Genomic DNA, 27,217 nt, shown 5'->3' with positions numbered 1-27,217 from the left:
CCTCACCCCCCACCCCCCAAATCCCCCCCACAGTGTATAACAGAACGAGCGTAAAAGACTGACCTTCAGCCTACACGTCGTGACTCAATCTCTACACAAAAGATAGTCTGTGGAACACTTCCTGTGTGAGCATTCTTGTGTTTGTGGGCAAGATCAATGGTCAGACGCGGGAAATAACTTTCCTTTGGTGAGTTTCCCCTCTTAACCGCACTTTTCACTTTGATTCTGCATTATTTTGTCCCTTTTGTTTTTTGTTGCCCCTGTGTGTTCTCGACGTTCAGTCCAGCATACAACAAATAAGAATCTTTTTTTGGACACTGTCTCCATGCTCCAGTTTGCGTATTCCTTCCTCCGTTGCTTGTAACTGTCACAAATCATTTTTCCTCTGATGCGTTTGGAGAGCGGAGTCAATTTGCCAAGCCAGAGCTCACCACATTGGCTTTTCTCATCTTGGATTGATCAGTTTACCAACCACTTTATAGGATAGCAATGATCTGAAAAATAATGTTTTAATCGTTGGGTTTGAGGTCACAGAATCACATCAACATAAAATTGGATGGTCAGTGCGTATTGTGAATCCGCAAATGTGTTTTTTGTCTTTTCTGACCTTTGTTGAAAGGGTTCTGATTTTAAATACTGTCTGTTTGCTCGATTCCCATGACTGTGACATTTTCAGATATTCACAGTGTCCCTCCGAGCATAAATTTGAATTATCTACCAACCCGGCAGCATCTGCTTTTTTGTTGTTGTTGTTGTTTTTTTCACAGGGAACCCTGGACCTCAGCACTGGAGCATTCTAATCACCTCGAAATTTCACACTCAACCACACCCACTGAATCACAAATTAATAATTAGCGATTTAACTAGAAGTACACCAAGTACTTCATTACTGTCATTATTTTCAGGCATGTCTTATTTCACGTGTGGTGGCTTTTTAACCAATTCGATGTTTCAGGTGCTCATCAAGGTGGTCACGCTCATTTTAATTACAAGTCATGAAATTAACCATGTTTGATATGATCACTTAGAGAAATGAGTGACTGATTATTATGTCACGAAGACTTGGTCTTAGTTTCCTCTGATGCTGTGTACGTGGCGGCAATATACGTTGAACTATTTGAAATGTAGGCGCTTCAAATTAAACAAATGTAATGGACTCCTTCACAATACAGGCTTTGGGCTTTGACTTGATCTTGTTGTGTTCTGATTCTTTTTTTTTTTTAATGTGTTCTGTTGAACGTTGTCCGACACTGCTAGATGACAGCTGTCTGCAGCAGAGCCAAAACTTTCCCAAGGATGCCAGGGATAATATTTTTTGTTTACACGGATTCTGTTTGTCCTCTCTAGACCGAGCTGAGTGAACAAAGCAGATCCGAATATTTTTCCAGAGAGGGAGAAATCCAAGAGTCTTTCAACTGCGCCACAAAAATAAAGAAGACCGTGCTTCAAAAGATGTAAGTATGATCTAATTCAGAACTTTCCGACCTCTCCAGTCAGACAGGATGCTCGAGTATCTGCTTGTCTTGTCCAGAGCCCAAAAATGTAATGTCCAGCAAGAGCACCGGGTTCCCATTGTGGGGGAGCAGCAAATTGAGCAAAGAACCAGCATTGAAGACCAAAGCGGCAAATGTGATGGTCCCCACTCATACTCGAGCTCATTCCTAAGTGTCTCTAGTGCTGGAAGCGCCGCCCCTCAGAACATCGGGCAACAGGCACCATGCTCCAATGCTGTGACTCAAAACCAAGGCATGACCTATCAGTGGAAAACTGCCGGTTGTTCTCCAGACAACAGGAAGCCCAACATGGCCTCGGTGGGTTTGTGCCCGCATGAAATCAGTCCAGGAACCAGACGGAGCAAGAGGGGTAAACCCAGCGATTCAGAAGACCCTCGCCCACTCAAGGCCAAGAGGACAGGCCTCCGCAGTCCTCCAGCCACAATGCAAACTGACCCCAGTGCACGCTTCACGCAAACATCCGAACACGACCCTCTTCCTCTGCCACCCCATCCTCTAGACGAAACCAAGGCAGAGTCCAAGGCTTTCCCAGTCTCCGAGTACAAGAAAACCACAGTGGAAGTAGAGCTGCTTACTCCAGGGAAACGGGACCGTAGGCTCCCCCTCACAAGCAATAACACAGCACAGACGAACCAAAACAGGCCGGCCGCAAGTCGGAGGGGCCTATCTGTCAAGCTTGCATCCTCGGGCTCCTCTATTAGTTCCAGATCCACAGGCGGGGAGGAGGGAAGTGAAAATGTGCCCAGAACCTCGAGATTACGGCGACTGAAGAGATCCTGAGGGGAACAGAGGAGCTACAGTAAAAATGCCTGACGCCATCCAGATCGAAACAAAATTGTGTCAAGCCCCGTCATCCGCCACCAGCCTCCCTCCCACCCTCGCATTTGTACACACACACACACACACACACACACACACACACACACACACACGGCCTTTTACTACAATTACTATTCTTTTCACACAAAGCCGCACATGCGGATCCAGTACAGAGCACATAATTGATACATGAGCGTTTTGAGTTATGTTTTGTCAAATACTTGAAACAGACTTCGCCTCCACCCATAAGTAGTGGTGGTCAGGAGAGGCTTGCAAATGAAAGTCAAAAACCCTTAATTGGAGTTTAGACTCGGGTTTTGTGTTAAAGATTGGGGATTTCAGACAGCCAGGAGCCATGCAGTACGTCATGGCTTTTAGCCTGAAGTACTGTGGCTCCCATGTGTCTGTAAATTGTCCACTTTCCCTGCTCGAGCTCTGCTTTGATTGATTGCTGTTTCCAGATTTATTTCATCTGTTTGTTTTTTCTTCTTTTTTCATTTGATTTTATTTTTTAATTCTTAGAGCATTTTCATTCATACATGATTCCCATTCATACTTATTCCTGTACTTAAGATTCCAAAGACATGAAATAAACTATCGCAAACAACGTGCCCAGACCTTTCACTATTACTGCATTATATCTTTTTTTTTAAATTTTTTTATTTGGGTGCCCATCAATTGAAAAATTAGCTGTGGTACCAAAGCGTTTGGCACTCAAGCTCCATCAAGAGATCAAGATCCACAGTCCGTGCCAGCTGAGCATCTGTCAACAGCCACTCGTCTCCAAAGAGTTCGACGTAACGACAGTCCAATTGCCACTCCTAACCCAATTGAAAACTTACGATGCTCTACTTGATGACAAGTCACCCTATAATATACTCTTTTAATAAACCTCTTGGTTTGACTGGACAGACATTTTATGATCTGGATAAATCCGTCTTTTCCCGGGGGAAAAACAAAACAAAACAAAACCAAAAAAAAAAACCCACCATCTTTGACAGACACATAAATTGCCCGCTTGTCATTGGAAAACAACCATGAAGATATATGATCGAGATCTGTTCAATGTCTCGCTCACACGTTCCAGAAGCCTGAAGCTCAGAGCGCATTGACAGTGAAAGTCTGCCCAACACTAACCATCAGATCAGTGGTTGCTTCCTCAGAAGGCGCCAATGTAATTGGAACCGAAGAACATAGAGCGGCCAAATCTTAGGAAGGAAGAGCAAATGTTTTAAGAAACTCACACGAGTGTTTGACGCTTTTATGTTTTAAGTTGTTCTGAAGAGTTGGTGAGAATCTCTCGCATTGGCTTTAATTTTGTTTCATTTAAAACAAGAATCTGCAGAACTCCTCAAACCCTCTCAAGCTTGCGAGTCTGACAGGTTTTATTAAATCAAGCTGACAAAGTCACCGTTGTTAAGGAATTATATTTACAACTGGCATGTAATGTAATATGTCTTACAACAAAATAAGACCACTACAAAATCAGTTTCTCTGGTTTTGCCATTTAGGTTTCGATATTTTATACTACAGGCATAAGATGCAGCGCCATTTCAAGTCTTAATTAAAACGCACAAAGTTAATATGGGACTGACATAATACCAATGTTTTAAGGAGAGTTCAGAATTGAGCGACCCCGTTTTGCGACCGCAGCTTTCACGCATCTGAGCATTTTCCCAAGTAATCCGTCACCTTGCCGCTGGGTGACTTTACGCCACTCCTGGTCCAAACATTTAAGTAGCTTGATTGATGGTTTTGATCACATTCAAGTGATTGGGCTGAGTCTTCCTGTGGTCCTCCTGACCTGGTTGTGTGACTGCACGTGTTGTCTTGCTTCAGAGAACAATCCCAAGGAAGGGAACGTTGGCAAAATAGGAAGCCTGTTTTCCTCCAGGACAATTTGTTGCGTGGCTTTGTTCAAGAGAATTCTGATCGGTTCCAGCAATGCTGAAAATCCCACCAGGTCAGAGATCCTCCAACAAATTTTACAGTCCGCGTGAGACATTGCGGTTTTCTGCAATGGATGGAATGCCTGCCACATATGTCGATATGCTGATTTAGAAAACTTTGGGAGTGCTGGCTGCATTTTTTTTTCCAGCGCTGTGAATGCATTCAAACCCCAAATCCTCGAGAGACACTCATCACACACCCTCTAGAACAAAGGCATCTTTAATTCTCTTTTCATACAAAATATTTAATAAATACAACTTTCAAAAATATATTGCCAGATCAACACATTGTTCTCAGGTTCAAACAAGTCAAAAATGTTGCCATGATCTCAACAGGGTTAACAAATGAGATAAACATGTTTGTCTTGAGAGTCTCATTAAAAAGAACTGTGCTCAGAAACGATGCAAACAAAAACTTTTGTCAAGAGAGGCAGTGTATTTCATGTGGTTCCACAGTGTTCCCATCGCCAATCTACTCTTCAAGTACTCACAGTCTAGTTTATGATATCATGCTGACTCATGCGGATGGGAATCCTCGCTTGTCGTAGTCATGTGACCTGCCTCGTCACGTTGGTGGATCTCGACAGCCGTTGAAATGTGAGAGTGAAACTTGTTGGCTGCTTTCGGACATTTTTGCTTCCCTTACCGTCTGATGGCAAGCAATATGTCTGCCACCTTGTCCATCTCACGCATCAATCAGCCTTTATTTATCCACACTTGCCTTCAGTCAATGTCCTGGCAACAAATGAATGAAATATCAAATGTGTAAAAAATAACAAAAAAAGCCAGAGGCCAAAAGTGCCCACAATTTGCCTCTGAAATTCTGGCATTTGGCTTTTTAGAACGCATTGGAGGAAACAGTCATCGAAAGAAATGATGGTAAGCTTCCACAGCTAGCAAAACCTTCAAACTAGACAGAACATATAAATAAAAAGGAATGATATCTTAAGGCTCTTGATTATTAAATTAATAAATCAAATATACACAATGATTAATAAAAAAAAAATGTACATATCTACATATTCTAAATCAACACATAAATTCTTCATATTGGCAGCAATTGCTGACATTAAACACACTCCGTCCCCCTCTCCAAACCTCCCCCTGCCCCCAAAATAAAAATAAATAATAAAGTTGATCTTTTTTTTTTTTTCCTCATTCGACAGTGGCGGAGTCTAACGCTGAAAAAGGCACTTTCTCCAAAAACGAATTCAAAAAGCACACCACTAAAATGATTAGCTCTAGTGCTGAACGCAACAGGGTTGTTTTAGTCATTGTACAACAATTACAACAGGAGCCCATTCCATGTGTCCACTAAATTAAAAAAAAAAACGAAAACAAAAACGAAAGGGGCGAGGCGGGGGAGGCTGGGGGCGGGACCGAAATGTCGTGGAGTAAACTTAACATTCTACAGTGAAATGTATACCAGTGCCTTGTGTTTCCAGCCAACCAAAGCATCCGTCACTGCCAGTGTAAGCCAGCTTGTCAAAATTTAAATTAACACGGGCAACATAGGAAAATACTGCGGGGCTACGAATGACATGCCAGTTTACCAACTAGGCATGCCAAAGCTCCCCTGGTTCACCCACCACTGGGGTGCGAAGATGTTTAAGGCTTGGTTGCACAGCAACACAGCTGTCCGCTATACTATGTAGTCCATTCTGTTTATGCTGTTTGCCGTCTCCAAGTCTCTGTTGTCCTGTTTATTAGTCCAATTTGGGTGTTTGGGTGTGGAGTTGGGGCTGGAGATCTTCTCGTCCCGCTCCACTAGCGTGTATGCCGGCTGTTTGGCAAAGCGGCCCTTCTGGAGGTGCCTCTCCTTGTCGTCCTCGTCCCCCTCGGGGTGATTTGTCCTTATATTGGCAATGATAGAGTTCTTGTTTTCGTAGTCTTTGATGGCCACGGAAAGGCCCACGTGCTTCTCAATGGGGTTCTTGATCTGGTTGAGTTGCTCGCGCACGTTGTTGGTGGTGTTGTCCTCCGAGCCGGCGGCCGGCGTGCCGGCACCGCCGCCGGGGTTGCTCTGTTTCCGCCGGCGACGCATGCACCACAGCAAGAGGGAGATGAGCACGAGGACCCAGAGGACAATGAAGACTGAGCTGAGGAGGGGCACCAGGTAGTCTGGAGACACAAGAAATTTAACGGTCAGCCAGAGATCCAAAAGTGAAAAAGGATAACGGGGCTTTTAACGTATTAATGCTCCCGCCAGCGCAACCTGACCCCGGAGCCGTGAGCGGGGGAGGGGGTTCTCTTAGCTGTCAGTCTCTTGATGAATGGCGGACATGTGGGAGTCTTACGAGCCCGGCCAACGCAATGCCGCAAATCCGAGCAGCTCTGCGCTTTCCAACCATATTTTGGACTACATACTTTTCAAACTCAATTACACCTGACATGACTTAGTAGTCAAGCGGCAGGAATGTGGTGCTGCTGCAGCCCCGTTTCATTTTAAACACAAGTGCATGCACGCCTGACAAAAACCTTAGGGGCTTGCGTGCGTTTTTGGGGGTGGTTCGTACCAGTTTTGCTGGGACTTGGTACGCGCACCTCCACGATGGAGGCGATGATGGTGTTGTTCCCATTGCGTTTGCTGACCAGGTCGATTATCCGTTCGGTGATCTCTTTTATGGGACTCCCGTCCAAGTGATGGTCTTCTGTTGACTACATGTGCAGAAAAAAGATTAAAAAAAAAAAAGAACTAGAATTAGGTTTCACTTATCAAACTGATGGCACAACACGTTTCAATGTGAAAACAGCACACAGATGCTGCGTGCGGTCAATCAAATACGACGCAGCTTTAACTTTGACGACGAGTGGGAGGAGCTACTCACGATGCAGACATGGATCTCGTTGCTGGCCGAGAATGACGGGTCACAGGTTATGGACACGGAATGCTCCAAGGAGAAATTCTTGACTACGTACAAGCGCCTCAGTTGGTTACACACATTCTCCACCGTCAAGCTCTGCACACCCTGGGGAACAAAATGAGGCACATGTTAATGTCAACAGAAAGCAGAGGACTAACCAGGAAATGGAATTGGAAAAAAGGGAAGAGCTCGACAAATGTTTTTGCAAGTATGTATTACGAGCTAGCTGGTTGAGATTGGAGACCACAAATTTACAGTATGTGTGAGCCTCGATCTGCTGTCATGATTGTGAGTGACGATCCCATGTGGCCAAAGTCGCCCAAGTTCCTCTTCAATCCATGTGGTTCCTGAAACTAATCTCTGTGAGTGGGTGGGTTGAGTGGATTGGCATGAGTCCCAAAATCCAATTCAGCGCTAACAGAACATTTTTTAAGCACCCCTCACCCGACCCAAATACAAAAGAGGGATCCCAACTCACTCTCGTCAAGATGTCCTTGTTGAAGGTGAAGGTGATGTTGGCGCAGCTATTGTCCTGGTAACTGGAGCTGGGGTGACATTTGGGGGTTGGCGGCAGAGGGTTGGAGCGCCAGCACTCCCCTAGTCCGAGGCAGGGCTTGACGAAACAGTGGCCCTCCCTGATGGGGAGGCAGCTCTGGCCTGAAGGACACCCGCCTCGAACTGTGGCACCAAGATGGCAAGTCATTGGACCGCACCACATCTGTAGAAAACAGAATGACACTCGATGACGCAATTCCAGCCACGTTAGGTATAAACCAAAATATGTCACAGTCACCTTTTTGTTTTTTTTTTTGCTTTCCACGCAGTCTCCCACATTACGTCCCCTTACGCGTGCTTCATGTTACATTAAAATCAATATTGGAAAGAGTGGTAAACTTAATAATTGCTTATAGGGTTAATCGATTGTAGTTAAATTCTCTATGTCCAACGGGGGGGGGGGGGGGGGGGGGGGGGGGTAATCTAAGAAAATATAGTGTCAATGGGTGTACAGTATATTCGTGACGTATATGCTTTTCTCCATAAATTAAAAAAAAAAAATACCAAAATATTTTTTCCGATATCTATCTATGCCCCCGCCCACTCGGACCGGTGGGTTGGGGGCCGCTCTAGATGACTTTCACTCCATGATGTATTTCCTCTTGAGAGGAGAATGTCACCATTGTTTCATTAAATGATTAGATGGGAATGAGAACGCCACTTCAGGCCTTGTCTGTTATCAAATGACTCATCCTCCTCCAGTGCGAGGGTGGGAGATGTGAAACTGGCACATGACCAGTGCCATTGTGTTTCCTTTCAAAACAAACGACATCATCGCAGTCGAGAATGTGACACCGCAGAGTGAAGCTGCTCCACATGACTGAATGTGAGAGGCCCGACCTAAGATCTTTTTCTGCTGCCTCACACCCACTCTGAGTCTGCTTCTAATCCTGTCACTGTTCACGCACACGTTCTCCCAATAGACAACATTAACACTCGGTGACACGCGCACGGTCCGTGCCTCACATACCTTTGTGCATACGACTTTCCCGTTGGAACAGTGGCAAGTGTTGCAGTCTTCATCCCATTTGACCCCATCCGCGATCACGTGCCCATTAACTGAGCAGGCTTTTTTTGACACTGCGATGAAACAAAGCGCATGATAAAAATGTAGCACGGGTGCAGCGCAGATTTGAATGATGAGTCTGTTATTTTGAAGGAAGAAAGTACCTTCTTGACAGTGCGACCCACTTCTGTCGCTCGGGCACAGACATCGGTAGCCATTAATTTCATCGACGCAGGTCGAGCCGAAGGAGCATGGGGAGGACTGGCATTCGTTGATATCTGCAGCAAGGAAAAAAGAGAAAAGGCTACTTAGCAAAATAAAGAATGCAAACACTGTGGGTGTAATCGGTCAGCAAACAACTATTCTCTGGCTATGTTCACTGAGACCGTGTGGCATTTAAACAGCACAACACAATAGTTAATTAAAAAAAAAAATGCATTAACTGGGCTCTGAGTCCCTTCCCCCCCCCCCCCCTTATTGGACTTTAAAAGCAGCATCACTCGCAAGCATGCAGGAGTTACAGGCTGGACTTAACGGAACAAAGGGTTCGCAATGGGAAAGAATGTGGCCATCTGAAAGCTTTTAAGAGGGAAAACAATCTGTGTAATCAGTGTCAGAGAGCATGGCTGATTAGCTGTTGGCACACTAAGCCGCTTTCCCCTGGGGACAGCAGTGGGGCCTGGAGGAGTGACACTGAAATGGCTCGGCCTAGCCCGTAGTCCAACGCCCAGATAATTGGCTGGCGAGACCCGCCGTTTCTAGCGGGGCCCGCCGACCGCCTGCGCTCGACGTGACAGCTCAAACGCGGATCAGGGGCCAGCGACACTGGCGAGGTGGGTGGATGCGGAGCTTAATACTCACTGATCCGACAGTCTGGACCTGCAAAGCCCGGGGCGCACTCGCAGCGGTACCAGTTGTTTCCGTCAACGCAGGTTCCACTGTTGTAGCTGGAAAAGGAGAGGAAGTTCACTTTTTTTTTTTTTTTTACATACATACCTTTTTCCTCTTTTCCCGATGTTAAACAAGTCATTACAAGGGTTTTTAGTGCAGTTCAAGACCCAAACTGTGGTTATATTACCCTAATATAAGTTTTTACAATTGACGAGTTACAACAAGGAAAATGTTCGGTTGTCTTTGACAGTCGGAGAGGTACACATCATACAGGCATTATATTTGATTAACAACAACTGCACTGGGTTTCATTCGATGCAACTGGTCATAAATGGTGCCAGTCGGTGTATGGTACTTGAACGAAAGAATGGTGTTCGCAGATGACCACAATGTACCCTCCACCTGGCATCATCCGCTAACACACTGGTGTCAAAGTCAAGGCCCGGGGGCCAGATCTGGCCCGCCATGTCATTTTATATGGCCCGCGAAAGCAAATCATCCGTGTCAACTTCCATGATCCTTGCTTAAATCGCAAATTGCCATACATAATAAATAACAGTGACATTTTGCAATCATTTTGTTGCCCTGTTTTTACTCATTTGAGCAATAATTGAACAAATACCTGACTGATTTCAAAACTAGCGAGCCATCATTTTTTGGTGTACAAGTAATAATACGATGTGCTGATTAAACATTTATTCGGTTACACTGTCTTTATGGCCCTCCGAGGGAAGACGTAACTCCAAAGTGACCCCGCGACAAAAATGAGTTTGACAGCCCTGCACTAACATTTGGGACTGAAGCTATCGACAGCACGTGCAGTAACCGTTGTGTTAAGCTCCACCCGTTCACACCTACGAGCAATTTTGAGTATACTGTACACTTTGATCCGCATCCAGCTTCAACTTACCATGGGTGTGGACTGCAGTCGTTGGTGTCTGAAAGAGAGAGCAAAACGTAATGAGCGCATATGCGGGTTTTATTTTTGTTGTTCTTTTGCCCGCGTGAGGGTGTTTGGTACACATAATGGCAAATAGCACGTCCGGGCTCCTACACCGCCCAATGGTTTCATCTTATTAACCACATAGTGTAGGGCTCACTCCTCCCTTCCACCACCATCACCACAACAACTCCACACACCCAGATTCACAACCGCACTCTCCCCCGCCTCCTTTTGTTTTTTTTTCTCAAATGTCGGGGAATTTCTGTTTTGGAGTGCATGAGCTGAGGGGCAGGGCGGCCGGTGAAAGAGAGCAGGGCTGCAGAACAAGCAGACATGTCACTGTTTGGACAGGAATGCAACAAGAAGAAGGGGGCGGGGGGGGGGGGGGATTTGGACAAGGGGGAGAAACATCTGTCTCCACTTTCCGAAGGTTGAGCTCCTTTCTCTCCTTCCTCTTTCTAGTCTCATGGCCGGCAGCAGCCATGTTTTTTATTGACATAAACGCCATAAACAACGTACAGCTCTTTGGGTTTCTCCATGCAGGTGTTTTGCATGCCAATTCCACATTATTACAACCCTGATTTTTAGGATTGACATGATTCCCATTGAATTTTGCTCAAAGTTCAAACACTCATAACGATGTCAGATTAAAAAAAAAAAAAAAAAAAAAAAAAACTTCCACAACATCCCAATCATAGATCCGAAAAATTTAACAGTGATCGCTTTATTCTTGTTCATTTGAATTAATTTGATAATTGATTTACGAGGTCAGAAGCTGGGCAAGAAAATTTTCATCCAGATTTGAACCAGATTCAATTAATCAATTTCAGTTTAACATGGAAAATCTCATTTCACTTGTTAAGTCACTTTGCTCCGAAATTCTATACACACCATAATAAAAACTTGAATTTTGAGATTTGTGCAAATGCATTAAAAAAAAAGAAGAAGAAGAAGAAAAAAAAAAGAAGAAATCACATCATTCATCTTAAATGGACTCCACTTGCCGCAAATTCAACTGAGCGGGGGCATGATTTGAAAAGGCATACAACTGTCTAAATCACTTATAGTTGAAAACTATACTTATATTAGAAAACTAATCTAATAAGCTAAAACTAAAATTGAAGAAACACTTTTGTTCACATCATACATGAATTAAAACTGAATGTGCTTTTCAAAAAATGAAAACCAAAACTACATCTTCGGTTTATAAACTATAATTGTAGCGAACATGTTTTCATTTTTGTCTCCAATATCATACATGAGCGTTTTGGGTTCACTTTAAACGTAGTTATTTTGGTATTGACGCACATCTGTACAGAAGAATAAAGGTCAAACATTTGTTTAACAGTTGCAATTCACTTCATCATACAGTCATACAAAACTGACTTTTTTTTTCCTTTTTCTCTTTTCACAAATGACCCCCCTCTCACACACACAGAGCATTTTTTAAAAATAAAAACAACAATCATGCTCTAAAAACTAATACCAACTGAATTAAAAAAAAAACTATATTCTCAACGAAATTAAAACTAACCACAATGAAAAATCCCAAACTATTAGAACTCTGGACTATACGCAGGCTCCACGGTTGACAAAGCATTACCATAAAAGCATTATCTATAGATCTCAGGGACAGGATAGTCTCGAGTCATAGTTCTGGGGAAGGCTACAGAAAGACATTCTGCTGTTTAAAAGGTCCCGATGAGCACAGCGGGCTGCAAATTTTAAATCACTCTTCCTTCTGCTGGCTGAACCGAGAGATCAAGAAAGAAGGACCTTAGTCAGGGAGGTGACCCAGAATCCAATGGTCACTCTGTCAGAGCTCCAGCATTCCTCTGTGGAAGGAAGAGAAGCTTCCAAAAGGACAGCCATCTCCGCAGCAATCCACCAGTTAGGCCTGTATGCTCGGGTGGCCAGACCCAAGCCACTTCCTTAGTAAAAGGCACATGCAGCTCGCCTGATGCTCGCTTGCCCAAAGGCATCGGACATTGAGAGATCAAATTCTCTGCTCTGATCAGACAAAGAGAGCACTCTGTGGTATGAATGCTAGATGTCGGGCTCAGAGGAAACAAGACACTGCTCATCACCTGGCCGATACCACCCCGATAGTGAAGCACGGCGGTAGCAGCATCATGCTGTGCTCAATTTTTTCCAGTTGTAGGGAACTAGTAATCTACTGAGGCGTGAGGGAAAGAAGACCTTGGACTGGGGTGACCAAATCAAACAATCTGTCAGCAGGACAATGACGCGAACACACAGCCGAGCCATAATTTAAGGTCCTGTCAATGTCCTCGCGTGGCCCAGCTCGAGGCAAAACTTGAATGTGAGCGAACATCTCAGGAGAGATCTGAAAATGTTTGCACCAAAGTTCCCCATCTCACCCGATGGAGCTTGACAGGTGTTACACAAAGAGCAACGATCGAAACTGCCCAAACATAGGTGTGCCTAGCTTGTAATGTCATATTCAAAAATACTTTAGACTGTCACGGCTGCCAAAGGTGCACCAACAAAGCATTGAGCAAAGGCTGTCGAAAACATCCGCATACGTGATTTTTCTTGGTTTCGTCTTTCTTTTCTTTCATTTGTTTCGTTTTATATTTTAGATTTTTCTCAGTCCCCTCCCTCCCTTTTTGTCTTTTTGTTGTTGTCGCCCTTTGTAGTTTGCTGGTTTTGCTTTTTGTTGGACCAACTGCTTGTCCGCCTTAACGACTTTGATTGCATAAATGTGAGTAAAATAATTCATCGATAATACCTGCATTATATTCACTGATTAAACAGCAAAAACATTGACTTACTTTGGGTGCACGTGGGACCTTCCCAGCCCTCTTTGCAGACGCATGAAAACGATTCCCCCATCACCACGCAGGTACCTCCATTCTCACAAGGGTTTGGAAGACAACTTGAGTTCTTAGCTGAGGGAAAACAAAAAATTAAGCAAATAGTTATGTCTGGGAGTACTCAGATTATCAGAGGAGCAATCTGCACGCTTAAGTTACGCGGGGTACTCCATTCTGACTTCAACATCACAGCGCATTGCTATTGGTTTGGGCTATTTTGACCGGGGATGCCTTCCTAGGGGAAGAAGTGTGCATTCCAAAACATTGGAGGGTATTGTCATGACAATGGGGGTATTTAAGCATCTGTCTGTCAGTGCTCCTGGGAGGGCAGAGACAGAGAGAGCGGTGACATAGCCAAGGGCTAAAATCTGCTCTTGGATCTGACTAGTGTGCGAGACAAGACAGAGCTATACTGTACCGCCCAAGAGTTTTCACTTCGACCGCTGTGAACGTGGGGCTCACCAATGTTGCACGTTGTCCCTTCCCACCCGGGCGAGCACTTGCACTGGAACGTGTTGCCCTCATCGTGGCATGTGCCTCCATTGTTGCAAGTGGCTTCGTCGCACTGACTTTCGCCTTGAGGGAGCATGAAAAAATGCTTAGTTTGCAGGTGCACAACACCAAACCGACAACATTTTAGACTGAGCACTTAGGCGGCCATACAGGCAGACTACACGGATGTAAAGTGAGGGGAAAACAACAAAAAAAACAGGAGGGCATTATCTTACGGGAGTGGCACGTTTTCCCCTTCCAGCCATTCTTGCACTCGCAGAAGAAATCAGTCACCAGGTCCCGACACGTTCCGCCATTATGACAGGGATTAGTGCTGCAGTCGTCAATGTCTGGTGCCGCGTGGGAGACGGATGTAATTAATGTTTTGCGCCGCCAAAGCATCGTTAAACAGTCTTTGATGTTGCAGTTATGGACTCACTGATCTCGCAGTGGTCACCTTCCCAGCCGTCAGCACAGATACACTGGTACACGCTAACTTTGTCAATGCAGGTGCCACCGTTGCGACATGGGCTGCTCTCACAGTCGTTGATATCTTACATTCAGAAGAGAAAAAAAACAAAACAAACAAAAGACAATTTGGAATTTCAGCTGATATTGCCTGACGTATTCATTTCATTTGCATGACGAGTCATTTCTTACTCTCATGGCAGTAAGTTCCTCTGAAGCCTTCTTGACATTCGCAGCTGAACTGGCCGCCGGCTTGGCTCCGGCACCGGCCATGAGGTCCACACACATTGGACGAAATGTAGCGCTCTCCTCCCGGTGTACTGTTGGATGCCACCGCAACCGTGCAGCTGTCTATCACTGCACACAGAGGAAGGCACAAACAGCTGAAAGCAACATGAAAAGGATGGCTTACAGCTCCACACCAAGCATCGCATTACAGGATTGTGGAAAAAAAAAAGAACATGTTGAGATTGTCAAATTGATCAATCAATCAGGAGATAGATGACATCCTTCGTTTCATCTGAATCTAAACAAGGGATGGACAACTGGCAACCCGTGGGCCACGTATTCTGAGTGGCCTCTTGATTCATTTAAGAAAAAAAAAAACAAACAAAAAATGTTTTGGAAAAAAAAAAAACGTGCACGTGTGTGTGTGTGTGTGTGTGTGTGTGTTGGCTGAGTTATGAAAAAGCTTCGCCGACTACAGCGAACTCCTGCATACTTGTGGTTCACCACCCACAGATACTATTACGCGTACACTTATCCTGTTATGTATAATTCGCACGTGATTTTGCAATATTTAAAACATTTTGTTTGTTTGTTTCCGGGAAGCCAACGCCCATTTTTCATGGGAAATACAAATTGTAGGTTTCTCAGTATTTTATTTTATTTTTTATAAGAATTTCGGGGGTTTACAAAATATACATGCATCCATAAAACGCATACCATAATACATACAGTACATAAATGCTCTTTGCATTGCATTTCAATGGGTGTCAATCATACGCAGATTTTTGCTATTCACGACCTGGCCTGCCCCGATCCCCCGCAAATAGTGGGGTTCCACTACATAGTTTTCAATTGTAATATCACCGTTCACCTCTCGACGGAAGACACCACTTCGTGGTGCTTGCATCGGGTCTTATGCTCTCCTATACTACAATTTGAGTAGGCCTAATACTCTGTGGATTTGAATGACATGCAGGACAAACATATCGCCTGAATCTTATTAAAATTTTGAGTGAGTTGATTTTTGTGTGGTCCTTGAATAGTAATATTTATTCAGAAGAGCCCTTTGCACCGGGGAGGGGGGTGGGGATCATTGGATGTGGTTATGTTTTGATAATTCTATTCCTTTGTTGTTGAAGTCTAACTCTTTTATACATGCATTGAGCAGAGAATAATTAAGTTTCCGTCATGTACGTTGGGCTCAGTGAAAAAACCGACATGCACATAGCTCTGATGAAAAATGATGCCTCCCTCCATCTCTGATCCAGCCATTTTGGTCAATTCCAAGTCTCCAGCTGTGTGGGACCAATTGGAAAATAATTCCATGACTGCACTGAGGTATGAAGGACTCTGTGTGGACAATAGTGTTAATTTACAAGTCTCTTTCTGATCCGGTCTCCCTGCACTTAATGTGAAAAGGAAACAGGGGAATGAAAAAGACCAATAAATCGTTATGCTATCATAAACAATTTCACAGTGATCCGGGCCACTCTGCGCTGAAATCCTTTCTTTTCCCCTTGTCTGATCAGGTTAGGCAAGCGGGCTGAATGTGCTCCCCTGTAATCACTTAATTCTTGCCAAGAGCAGAAAGAATCTCACCGTCTGGTATTGGACTCGGTGGTTGGTCCCCTCACTCAATTAGACACACACATGCGCACACAATGTGCAGATTCATTGAGGAGGAAAAAGAAATAGTCGCCCACCAAGTCATTCCCAGGAACACGCATTGTACGATGTGGCCTTTGCCAGATTTTCAGGGACTCCGAGGGGAATCAACGGAAAAGATTTGCAGAGGAGATGGAGGTGGGAGTGGAGTGCGCTCACCTTGGCCAAGAAAATTGAGCACAGGAACTCAAAAAAAACAGGTATCGCACTCATGGGAAGAATTGAGCTCAAGTGCTCCAATCTTCATTTATCTAGTGTATATAAAAGTGTGTATCCTTTTACAGGAAATTCCTGGAAAAAAGGACTAATGGCTTGTGGTTTGGTCGAGGCCAGAGGACGTACCTTTACATGTGGTGGTGCGACAGTGGTCTTTGAGGTGAGAGCAGTTCTTGCCCTCATAGTCCTCCGGGCAGGCGCAGTAGTAGTCTGTGGCCAGGTTGAAGCAGGGTGCTTCATTTTGACACGGGTTGGGTGAGCAGTAATCGATATCCAGCTGGGGCGGGAAAAGCATAGAATAAAGCTGATAGCCGACATAGTTTCTGCAACACTAAACAGAGCAAAAAGCCGCAGCATCCTCCCTACAGGCTGTGCCAGGAAACAATACACACTCAAAGTACATGGAAGGAAGGGGGAAAAACAAGCCAGAGTCATAGGAGACGTCCTCAGAGTCTGGGCTTCAGCACCGAGGAATGCATCCCACTTAAGCCAGGGGAAGCTTCAACAAAGCATTCCCTTGGAAAAAAAAAAAAAAAAAAAAAAAAAACAACAAACAAAATAAAAGACCGCAGGGCAGCCATTGTAGGAGGGTGGGAAGATACCGTGACGCTGGCGGACAACGTGGGGACAGGGATGATGTCGGCTGTCTTACCTGGCAGAGATTCCCCGAAAATCTGGCCAGACAAAGACACTGGAAGCCGTTAACATCGTCCTGGCAGCGCCCGCCATTCAGACACGGCGAGCTCGAGCACTCGTCGATGTCCCGCTCGCAGTGATCGCCGGCGAAGCCGGGGGGACACACACAGCGATAGCCATTCACCAAGTCCTGTTTGAATAAACAATACACGAACGCCAGCTTTTAGCACTTTGTCAGGTTGAATTCATGAGTTTGAATCGAGAAGACGGAGAGTTTAAGATGGTTCTTCTGCAGAGATCGGTTATGACTGTGAAAATTAGATTCCATATGTCTGTTTTATATATATATATAAAGATGAATTAAAACTATTTACATTTTGAACAGAAGTCACTAGGAATACGATGACTATTGTTCAGCTAAAGTAAATGAAGGATTTGACAGTGGGGAAAAAAAATTGAATGAGAAAATATTTGTATAGGGTGAGTGAATGGCTCTCTACACACAGATTTTCTTCTACATTAAAGGAACAAATCACTTCGGCTTTAGTGGGCCACACAAAAATGTGTTTGACACGCGAACACGAGAAGAAAAAAAAAACAAACGGATTTTAGAAACCAGTCTTAAGTTAAGAACCTCTGATGAATTGCCCATAAGCAAACCCGCCTAGAACTGGGGGGTGTAAATGCAACACCATTTATGTGAGCCCCTCCCGCACATCTTACACTTTCATATTGAGTTATTAGAAAGTTTAACGATCAAGATGGCAACTCTCAAGATGGTTTTTTTTCCACTTACCTTGCAGATTCCCCCGTTTTGGCACTGGTCCATGCAATCGTTGATATCTATGTGGGAAAACGACATTTGGAGAGTTCAATCGACCATCGTTGAATGAAGTGAAAAGGAGTTCAGGATACTGTGGAACGGTTGGGGTGAGGAAGTGCAACGTGGCCGCAGAACCGGTGCAGAGAGCACAGAGTGTTGAGCAATCTGGTTCTGTAGCCAAGCGAAACTAGTTCTGGGATTGATTTAGAACCACAGAAGGGCCCGAGAGTGATACCACAGCTTCGTTTCGGCTGCAAGGACCAATGCATTTGTGTTGCTGTTTTGCTTTTTCATTAGAACAAGGCAGGAGATGTCCACAGCCACTGTGGCAAGACCAGTACGAAAAAAAAAAAAAAAAAAAAAGGCAGGGCTGTCGGCGGGGTCCACAGCTGCAGCTGACAGCTGTCAACTTACTGATGTCACAGTTCTGCCCCGTCCAACCAGGGATGCATTCGCAGAAGTATCCGCCAATCAGATTGCGGCACGAGTTGGCATTCAAGCAGGGCTTGGCGTCGTCACATTCGTTGGCATCTAATGAGGGGTTGGGGAGGGGAGAAAGAGGACATTGGGTTGGTATGTGCATGTGCCGTTGAAAGCAATGTAGTGGCACAGTCAAGTAAAAGAGTTCAGGGGGGGAGGCTCACCTATCAAACATGTCTTCCCGGTCCACTGCGAAGGACAAAGACACTTGTAGCTGTTGACCAGATCTTGGCAGGTCCCTCCGTGATTACAAGGGTTTGGAGAGCAGTCATCAATGTCTGCATGGGAGAAGTCCAGCCAAGTTATATAACAAGGGAGACTACTTGAACCAAAGTCTTGGCACAAACCAAGTCAGAGTTTATCACAAGTCCCGCCTGAATCGTAATCCATTTTGCAAAGATACGTTGTCAACTACTGTACAAAAGGCGTTGCGATCCTGGCCCTCAACGTTCAACATCAGTGACCTCTAACCTCAACAATGGGCAATCCGTCACACTCTTCTCAAGAGAGTGGAAGTCATTATCGCGACAAATTTGGTCGATCCGCTCGATATTTTTTTCCCAATTTCACATGCTTTATGTGCAACGAGTCCCAATATCTCTGGCTATGTATCATATTATTTTATGAGTGCTACAACTGCAAGTTTTACTCACTGAGAGTGCAGGAAGGGCCGCTCCAGCCAGGTAAACAAAAACATTCATAACCGTGACTGGTTTCTGAGCATCTTCCGCCATTTGAGCAGGGATTGGACAAACAGGCATGCTCCGCTAGAAAGCAAAAGAACAGGTTACACATTCTCACACAAAGCGAAATACACCCATCTGACTCATTCCGCCCCACCTCCAATTTAGCTTTTCTTTTCTGTAATTACATCTCTTTGAATGGGACCATGCAATTCAAAACATCAGACGGAAAATCATCTGCATAGTTCTTGCCAGTGACTCTCCTGTCCAACAACACCTTCAGTAATCACAAACTCTCGCTGCAAATCTCACACTCATTAACCGCCCGACTTGGGGGGGGGGGGGGGGCGGGGGGGGGGGGGGGGGCACTGCCAGGAAATCATCTTTCATGCTAAATTAACCTGACCAGTGCACTGTGGCTTCGCAATGACTGGCCGCCAATCATTTCCTGAGTGGGAGGGAGAACAAAGCGGAGGGTGTGGGGTTGTGGGAGAGTGGAGGGGAAAATAAAGTAGGGGCGGGAGCGTTGCGGGGGCATCTGCCCGAGTTACTTCATTATGAGCAAGTTTGGGATGAGCAAGAATCTCAAATGAATGATTTACTCAGGGGAAGGCGAGGCAATCAAGCTGATCAGTGGACGAGGAGGGAAGAGGACATCCTTTCTGCTCCAACATGTCGACAGCGTCTCCTCCGCTGCACACCTCCGGCCGCGGAGGGCACCGTTTCCTGACATGTCTGCAGTTAAGCTGTCAGCACCCTGCAAGGCTCACTTTTAATGAGCAAAGAACCATCATCTCCATGGTAAGGGTTTGCAGCAGCTGAACATTAGCATTACTGTCTGCTTCTAAAGGCCACGGGAAAGCGACCACACTGTGCATGACCGGATTTTTTTTGTTTTGTTTTGTTTTGAGGGGAAGGCACTTGTGCAGAATTGGACACAGATTACTGCAAACTCACAGTTATCTGATTGTACACTCTGAGCGCCTCAGTTCTGAAGTCAACGCAAACTTCTCACAGCTACATGAGATTAAATCATCCATCCGCTTCACCAGGGAACAAATAGTTTCATTGCCGTTGCTTGTTTGCTAGCAGAAGTACACAAAAACTCCGGCCTTTCAGTGGGGAGTTTGCATGTTCTGCCCGTGCCTGCGTGGGTATGCTCCGGGTACTGCGGTTTCCTCTCATATTCCCAAAACATGCATGGCAGGCCAATGGAACACTCTAAATTGTCCCTAGGTGTGAGTGTGAATGCTTGTTCGTCTATGTTTGCTCTGCGATTGGCTGGCAACCGGTTCAGGGTGTACCCCGCCTGCTGCCAGCATTACTGTCTGCTTCTAAAGGCCACGGGAAAGCGACCACACTGTGCATGACCGGATTTTTTTTGTTTTGTTTTGTTTTGAGGGGAAGGCACTTGTGCAGAATTGGACACAGATTACTGCAAACTCACAGTTATCTGATTGTACACTCTGAGCGCCTCAGTTCTGAAGTCAACGCAAACTTCTCACAGCTACATGAGATTAAATCATCCATCCGCTTCACCAGGGAACAAATAGTTTCATTGCCGTTGCTTGTTTGCTAGCAGAAGTACACAAAAACTCCGGCCTTTCAGTGGGGAGTTTGCATGTTCTGCCCGTGCCTGCGTGGGTATGCTCCGGGTACTGCGGTTTCCTCTCATATTCCCAAAACATGCATGGCAGGCCAATGGAACACTCTAAATTGTCCCTAGGTGTGAGTGTGAATGCTTGTTCGTCTATGTTTGCTCTGCGATTGGCTGGCAACCGGTTCAGGGTGTACCCCGCCTGCTGCCCGAAGACAGCTGGGATAGGCTCCAGCACGTCCGCGGCCCTCGTGTCACTACTGACACAAAAAAAGAGCATCTTCTGACGCTGCCAGTGAATAATGCACAAATAATAACAGGAGAAAATAAGACAGTTTGCTTCTCATAAAAGCTTTCATTCCTCAGTTCCAAACGTTCGTTGTTTATGGTTTCTCTCTGTAAGCCAATCATGTCAAAAAAACATAGCAACGCCACTTCATTCTTCCGCCACTATGTTACAAAAGTGTTCGGACTCGTGAAAATTTTACCATTTGATTTGGTGGAGATTCTCAAACAGTTCACTAATGCTTTCATAAGGAGCATCACGCAAGAGTTTCCTATAGCATGAGCAGGAATGTCAATATAAGCAACAGGAATAAAAAGATTTCAATATTTTGACTTCGAATATCAAACAAGATCAGGCAGAGTCCACCGTTATTGCAACAAATTAAGATAATTATGGCACCTTTCATACTTTCAAATGTCAGGTCAAACACCGCACCCTCACTTTCTCGCCAAGTAGTCAGAATTACCACAATTAGGACATGAAAGAAACCCTCCAAAAGGTTTTTGTAATGCACCGTCCTTTCATGTGGAATTTAAGAAATTAAAATAGAGTGCTGCCTTGGCTTATGTGTTGAATTGGTTCTGTGACCACTCTCGTAACTGCATTTATTCAATATCCCGTAATTTTCTCATTGAGATATCATTGTTCTATTCCAGTCCCCGCCCCCAAAAAGACACCTCTTTGGCGCCATGTTTTTATTGAAGTCAAATAACACTGAATTGTAGGAAAACCTAAGCAAAATATGAAAGAATGTAAAGACATTACCTGGTTTTATCAAGTGTAACTATGGTAAGTGAAGGAATTGTTACGTTTTGCCAACTGCAGCTCCTTGCGAGTGTTCTCATTTTATATTTGTTTGTTTGACTCTCCGGTTCAATAAACAGCTTAAGGGCGCATCCATGACTGTGAGGGCTCTTTTTTTACTTGACTCAAGTTGCCGTTTGTAACTCAAAGTTTGGCTTTCAATACGCACTGGTAAAAATAATGAATAAAAAAATATAATAATAATAATCTTTGATGGGTTATAACACAAAAGGAAGTTGGAGCACTTATCAATTGAAGTGCCATTGAGGGAACGAGCACCTTTTTGTGACGCAGACTTTCGACGAGAAAACTAACTTAAAGTGAGCATTGCCTCTGCAAAGGCAAAAAAATGTGGTGGCTGTAACTGGTGAAGTTGGACTCAATATCGCCAGACAATGTTTCAAGCTTAATATGACACCACCAAAACACATTTTGGATGTTACGCAACACTCATACACCATCTGAACAGCGCTTTTCATTATGGCGCCACTCAGCAGTAATCTCGTGGCACTCACCTCTCTCACAGTTGGCTCCAGAGTAGCCCTCGGCACACGAACACTGGTACTTGTCCGGTCCCGTGTTGATGCAAGTCCCTCCATTCATGCACGGCTGGTGAGTGCCGCAGTAATTCAGATCTGGGATATGAAGGAGTTCACAGGGATTTAGTTTGCTCTGACAAAGAAAAAAAAAGTAAACATCTTCTAATTTTGGCTGTTGCAATCCAAAATATGAACCTTTGTCGCAAAGATGTCCGCCCCAGTTGGTGTCGCAGAGACACTGCCAGGGCTCCACACAGGTGCCATGGACACAGCCGGGGTGGAGGATACACTTGTCGCAGTATTGGCCTTGCCAACCATACAAACACCTGCAAGAAACAAAAGATGGCGTCACCATCCTATGCACACATGCTGTGTCTAAAAACCGGAGACTAATCATTTGTTTAGTCCACATTACTAAACGAGCAAAATTAATCTGGATTTAACTTGTGCTGCACAGCAAACAAAGAGCCATTTTTTTCCCCCCTGTCTTGACTGCTGCATCTTAAAAGGCCACACATGCAACTTAAATGAAATGCTGCTTATGCAACAACGCTGTTTTGCAATAACGCTTTGGTCCAAACACTAAATTCCACTTCCAAAGACCTTTGCCATGGCTAACATTAGCATCGGAACACACATCTTCCTGACCAACAGTGTGCTTGCGGCTTGGCAGGAGAGCCAGAGAACAGCGTGGATCCCGCCGGGCTCTTCACAGTCTTGGTTCCCATGAGTCATGTGTTAGGCTTTTGCCTCAGGCCAGGGGAGGAGGAGGAAAGCTCTCTTTCTTGCTGACCGCCGACATGTCCAGGTCCATAATTACACAGATACTATTGCACTCTTTTTCTTCCCCGGCAGATAGGTGCGCTCCCTCAAAAGGTGACCGAGTGGTGACGGGGCCGCATATGGCAACGACAGCAAACGGAGCGACCTTTCTGGGAGAGCCGCATGGCCATTAGGTCCCAGGAATGGACTGTAAAATAAACCTGTGGTTAAGCAAACCTCACTCTGTGATTAAAGAGGCTATTCTTAAAAGTGTGCTAATCTTCTCTCAACGGGTACAGGTGGAGGATTCCCCAGCGAGCTCCCAAATGATTTTGTTATTACGCCGCTAAATTAGTGGGGTGCGCAAGCAGCACTTTGCGCAGCACTTCTGACGCACACGACTCAACAAGGAAACCCGGACCACTTCAATGTGTCGAGATGATGCTTTGCAAAACACAAGTTCACAGGTAGACTGTGACTAACCCATTTAGTGACTACATCAGATTCCCACGATGTCAGCAGCAGTTGCGGCTGTCCCTGCCTAAAGGCAGGTTTGATATAAGCTATGATGAGAAACATAAGCGAGTCAGATCCAAATACAGCCACACCTGTGTGGGAAAACATTTTTCAGCCAGTGGCCACACAAGCACTCACAAGAAACTCGATTGAGTTCAAAAGCGAGAGGAAAAACAACAACGCTTATGCAAAAAGTGAACCAACCCCACACTCCCTGTGCTTGATTTGGAGCCAAAGCAGACAATGAGGAAAGCAACTAATGCCTGACTGTGAGGAGAGCGGGACAGAGCAGGGGGCTTCGTACAGGATGATGCACACAATGCTCGCGCACCGATACCCATCTGTGGCTGGCTCTTCCTCTGGCTGTGTGCAAAAACAGCATTAGGAAGCCATTAGCTGCACAAACAATATGCTTTTAAAAAGCCCACCCCAAATGTTACACATGATTTGACTGATAACGCCGGCCTAATTAGAGTCGGGGAGGGGGTCGGGGGGGCATTTCCAACATGGATGCTGAGCAGTTAACCCTGTTTTCCCTCAAACAGGCTGCCCCCATTGAGCAGGGAGTAGCTCAACCTTACGTTTGTTCGAAACGACACTTAACTCATTCAGTAGCAGCCAATTCTGGACCAAGTCTGCAAAGACGTTTAAAAACGTCTTTGGGAGTGAATGAGTTAATGACAGGCTAAGATGCCAGTTCACTTCCCACACACTTCCCGGAGGCAAGGCACAAGATTCCCCTATGACACAGACAACACCTGCACAATCAAGATGACTTCAGTGTTTATCAGGGATATTTATACAGTAATATTACCGTAGTGCTGCATGATATTGTTTGTAAAATTTGCCCCGCCATGTCGAGAAATAAGGTAACCACATGACTAATACCCCTCAGTATGCTCCACGACAACCTCAAGCGGATCGGTTAAGCGCTGTGACCTGCAGTATATCAACGCAGTTGACAAAATATCGGTCACACCATCCGAAATGGTACAGGGCAGCTTGGATAACTTACGTGCAACCACCTGGCTCCTGACATGATCCATGCTCGGTGCTGCAGCCTTGTCGGCATATTGCTAGAAGAGAGGGGAGAAAGTTCATGTTGGTTGCCTAGCAACTACACGCAAACTTATCAGCTTCAGCTTGGCTACGGTGTATGTTTAGCACTTTAGTATTCTCCATGAGATCGGTCACATGGCAACTCCGAAAGCTGTGTCGAAAATTAGGACAAGTTTATTCAGTCATGCTGATGACAACATTTGAATGGAAACCGAAAGGGGGGTGAGAGTATTTATATAAACAAAGTCATCTATTCAGTAGCAATGACCCAGCATGTATAAGCATGACTCACACTGCAGTCTAGCTGCTTTTTTTCACAACACATAAATAATTTAGCCTTTCTCAAGCTTCGGTTAATACGTCGTGCAGTGATGTCACTCATGAGCCCACATGGACATTTCACGACTTCTTACCAGTGTTGCACTCTGGTCCCGACCAGCCTTCCAGGCAAGTCTTGTTCCCGTTGTAGTCGCATGTGTAATGCCCAAAGAACTCGTCCCTGGGTCGACAGAACTTGTTGCAGCCGAAGCCGTAGTAGTGCTCATCGCAGCTGACCCGAATCTGGTACTCAAACTGAGCAACGGGGCCATTGTGAGTCAGCTTCTGCCAGTGCGGGCTTGGGTTGATCATGCCCGAGTGCGATGATTTCTCGATCGCCTTCCCGTCCGCACCTTGAACACGACAACAAGTGAGAGCATCAACACCAGCTGCAAGGTTCTTGCTCCAAGGAATCCAGCGGCACATTTCGGTGCGAGTGCGCTGGAATGTAACCGTGCCTTTCAAAAGTGCACAACACGGACCTCGCGGTGGCTAACCGAAGATGCTTGCGCACAAATCGCAGAAGATAGCTGATTATATGTAATCAAAGCAACTATGTGTACTGGTGAGCGAGAGTAGTTACAGGAAATGCAAAAAAGAGAAGGCGGCTTTTAATAAGCACGTTAAACTGCTTTTTTTGCCCTCACTCACACTCCCTTACCAACTGTCCCAAGTCGGTTTCCAACTCAGGTTTACAGCTTCATGCTGCCCTTTTGCATCTGCTTGGGCCAGGACAGAACCGCAGTCGCCATAAATTATAGTGTGAAGACACCAACGCCGCATTCAGTGCTGGAGCGAAAGCTAGTGTGCCCATCAGCACTTTTTCCCCAAGCTCTCGAGACGGCCTCCCCCCCCCCATCCCCTCAATATTCTCTAACAAGTCTCTGACCATGTTGTTGACAACATTAGACCGATACCACACACAGACTTTCAGTTCAAACATGAAAGGGGGCGTGGGGGGGGGGGGGGTCACGGCTCTGTCGAGAGGACAAGGACTAAGGTCGACCACTGGACACACACATACGCACGCACGCAAAGTAAACAATTCAAAGTGAGCCACTGGAGCTCAGCACAGAGACTGCACTGTACGGCACGTACAAGACACGCACACACAACAATTTTCGTGAATCTTTCACCTGGGAGAGAATGAAAAATGTGTCAGAGAGGTTATTTACTGCACGGGGGGGTGGTTGACCAGTGGGTTGAGTCGCTCCTCTGTGTAGTATGATGCAACGAAGCTGAACCAGAGTGGAAAGGGTGGCTTGCTGTCATTTATTTACCATGTTAGTGGTGCGCATGGGATGGCAGCGGGGCGATGTTTGAGTACTGGAATCGCATTGAGCGGCAACATTTCGCAGGGAACTGGAATCTAGTGCTTCAGCTATGTGGCACTTCTCTACCGAGCAGCGGCCCGCGGCGTTGGGGGTAGCACCTCCCCGCTAAGTGTTGCCCCGCTCGAGGCAGAGCGTAAAATAGGCAAGACAAATTTACACAGGCCACACTCCAACCCAAGACATCACAGCACTAAGAAGATATTAACTTTTCAAAGCAAAAAGGCCGGACTTTTCCACATACTTCATTGAAATATATCTGAAGAGTGGCAATGAAATATCGAAGTACTTGCGACTAGGTATAATGTTGGAAAATCTCTTGCTTGCAGAGGGGCTTCACCAGCATTGAGTGTACATTCAAGGGGCTCTTCACACCAGTGCCCTAATGGTTCTCCGGGAAGCGCCAAATACGGCAGAAAAGACCGAAACCTTGTTGACCTCATCCAAAGAGAGTTGCACAAACAAGCTGGGCTCAAAACTGCGACCGCCAAGCACGCCGTTGCCAATGAGTATCGTTAACAGTCAGGACAATAAATCACATCGGAAGGGGACGCTTCACTGCACATACACCTTCTGAGGCCTACCTTGACTAACAAGCTGGTAATACAGATCAAGACAACCACCTGCTCCTTCTGTTCTGTGTGAGCATGCTGGCGGCAGGGGCGGCCCCAGGGGGTGGCCGGATGAACGCGGCGTTTCACGCCCCGGTGACAGTGAGACTGCGTAACCCAGACCCTGGCGGGCAGCACCTGCCATCAGTCATCGGGGCAGAATGCAAACATTTTCACTTCGATTCTTCTTCTTTCTCTCCCCCACTTGCTTTCCCACCTCTTGCTCTCGCGCCTTGCATCCACCTGTCAACGCGCTTTCTTCTTTCAGACACGTGATCGCCCAGGAGACCGTATGGAAAGTGGTTGGGTAGGGGTCGCGGGGGGG

At 45.6% G+C, this 27,217-nt stretch overlaps 2 protein-coding genes across 5 annotated transcripts in view; one reads left to right on the top strand and one right to left on the bottom strand.

Moving 5' to 3' along the window:
* The window catches only part of slx4ip (SLX4 interacting protein), a 35,112-nt gene extending 32,172 nt beyond the window's left edge, over nt 1-2,940 (top strand). For all 3 annotated transcript variants that reach the window (XM_019870570.1, XM_019870572.1, XM_019870571.1), the window contains 2 exons: nt 1,348-1,454; nt 1,532-2,940. In XM_019870570.1, coding sequence (XP_019726129.1) covers nt 1,348-1,454; nt 1,532-2,294 — 870 coding nt within the window. In that variant the 3' untranslated portion in view covers nt 2,295-2,940. The remainder of the gene's footprint in view (nt 1-1,347; nt 1,455-1,531) is intronic.
* A 1,548-nt stretch (nt 2,941-4,488) lies between these two features.
* The window catches only part of jag1b (jagged canonical Notch ligand 1b), a 40,495-nt gene continuing 17,766 nt past the window's right edge, over nt 4,489-27,217 (bottom strand). For both annotated transcript variants that reach the window (XM_019870568.1, XM_019870569.1), the window contains exons 4-26: nt 25,046-25,303; nt 24,589-24,649; nt 22,491-22,621; nt 22,272-22,391; nt 19,040-19,153; nt 18,551-18,664; nt 18,321-18,437; nt 17,880-17,926; nt 17,100-17,273; nt 16,574-16,724; nt 14,531-14,695; nt 14,310-14,423; nt 14,107-14,220; nt 13,841-13,954; nt 13,337-13,453; nt 10,509-10,536; nt 9,569-9,654; nt 8,872-8,985; nt 8,672-8,781; nt 7,625-7,864; nt 7,111-7,251; nt 6,799-6,940; nt 4,489-6,403 (exon numbers count right to left, since the gene is read on the bottom strand). In XM_019870568.1, coding sequence (XP_019726127.1) covers nt 5,925-6,403; nt 6,799-6,940; nt 7,111-7,251; nt 7,625-7,864; nt 8,672-8,781; nt 8,872-8,985; nt 9,569-9,654; nt 10,509-10,536; nt 13,337-13,453; nt 13,841-13,954; nt 14,107-14,220; nt 14,310-14,423; nt 14,531-14,695; nt 16,574-16,724; nt 17,100-17,273; nt 17,880-17,926; nt 18,321-18,437; nt 18,551-18,664; nt 19,040-19,153; nt 22,272-22,391; nt 22,491-22,621; nt 24,589-24,649; nt 25,046-25,303 — 3,251 coding nt within the window. In that variant the 3' untranslated portion in view covers nt 4,489-5,924. The remainder of the gene's footprint in view (nt 6,404-6,798; nt 6,941-7,110; nt 7,252-7,624; nt 7,865-8,671; nt 8,782-8,871; nt 8,986-9,568; nt 9,655-10,508; nt 10,537-13,336; nt 13,454-13,840; nt 13,955-14,106; nt 14,221-14,309; nt 14,424-14,530; nt 14,696-16,573; nt 16,725-17,099; nt 17,274-17,879; nt 17,927-18,320; nt 18,438-18,550; nt 18,665-19,039; nt 19,154-22,271; nt 22,392-22,490; nt 22,622-24,588; nt 24,650-25,045; nt 25,304-27,217) is intronic.

This window comes from Hippocampus comes, unplaced genomic scaffold, assembly GCF_001891065.2.
Source record: "Hippocampus comes isolate QL1 unplaced genomic scaffold, H_comes_QL1_v1.1 scaffold76, whole genome shotgun sequence".
In the NCBI taxonomy this organism is placed as follows: Eukaryota; Metazoa; Chordata; class Actinopteri; order Syngnathiformes; family Syngnathidae; genus Hippocampus; species Hippocampus comes.
This window is presented reverse-complemented; position numbering and strand designations above follow the sequence as displayed.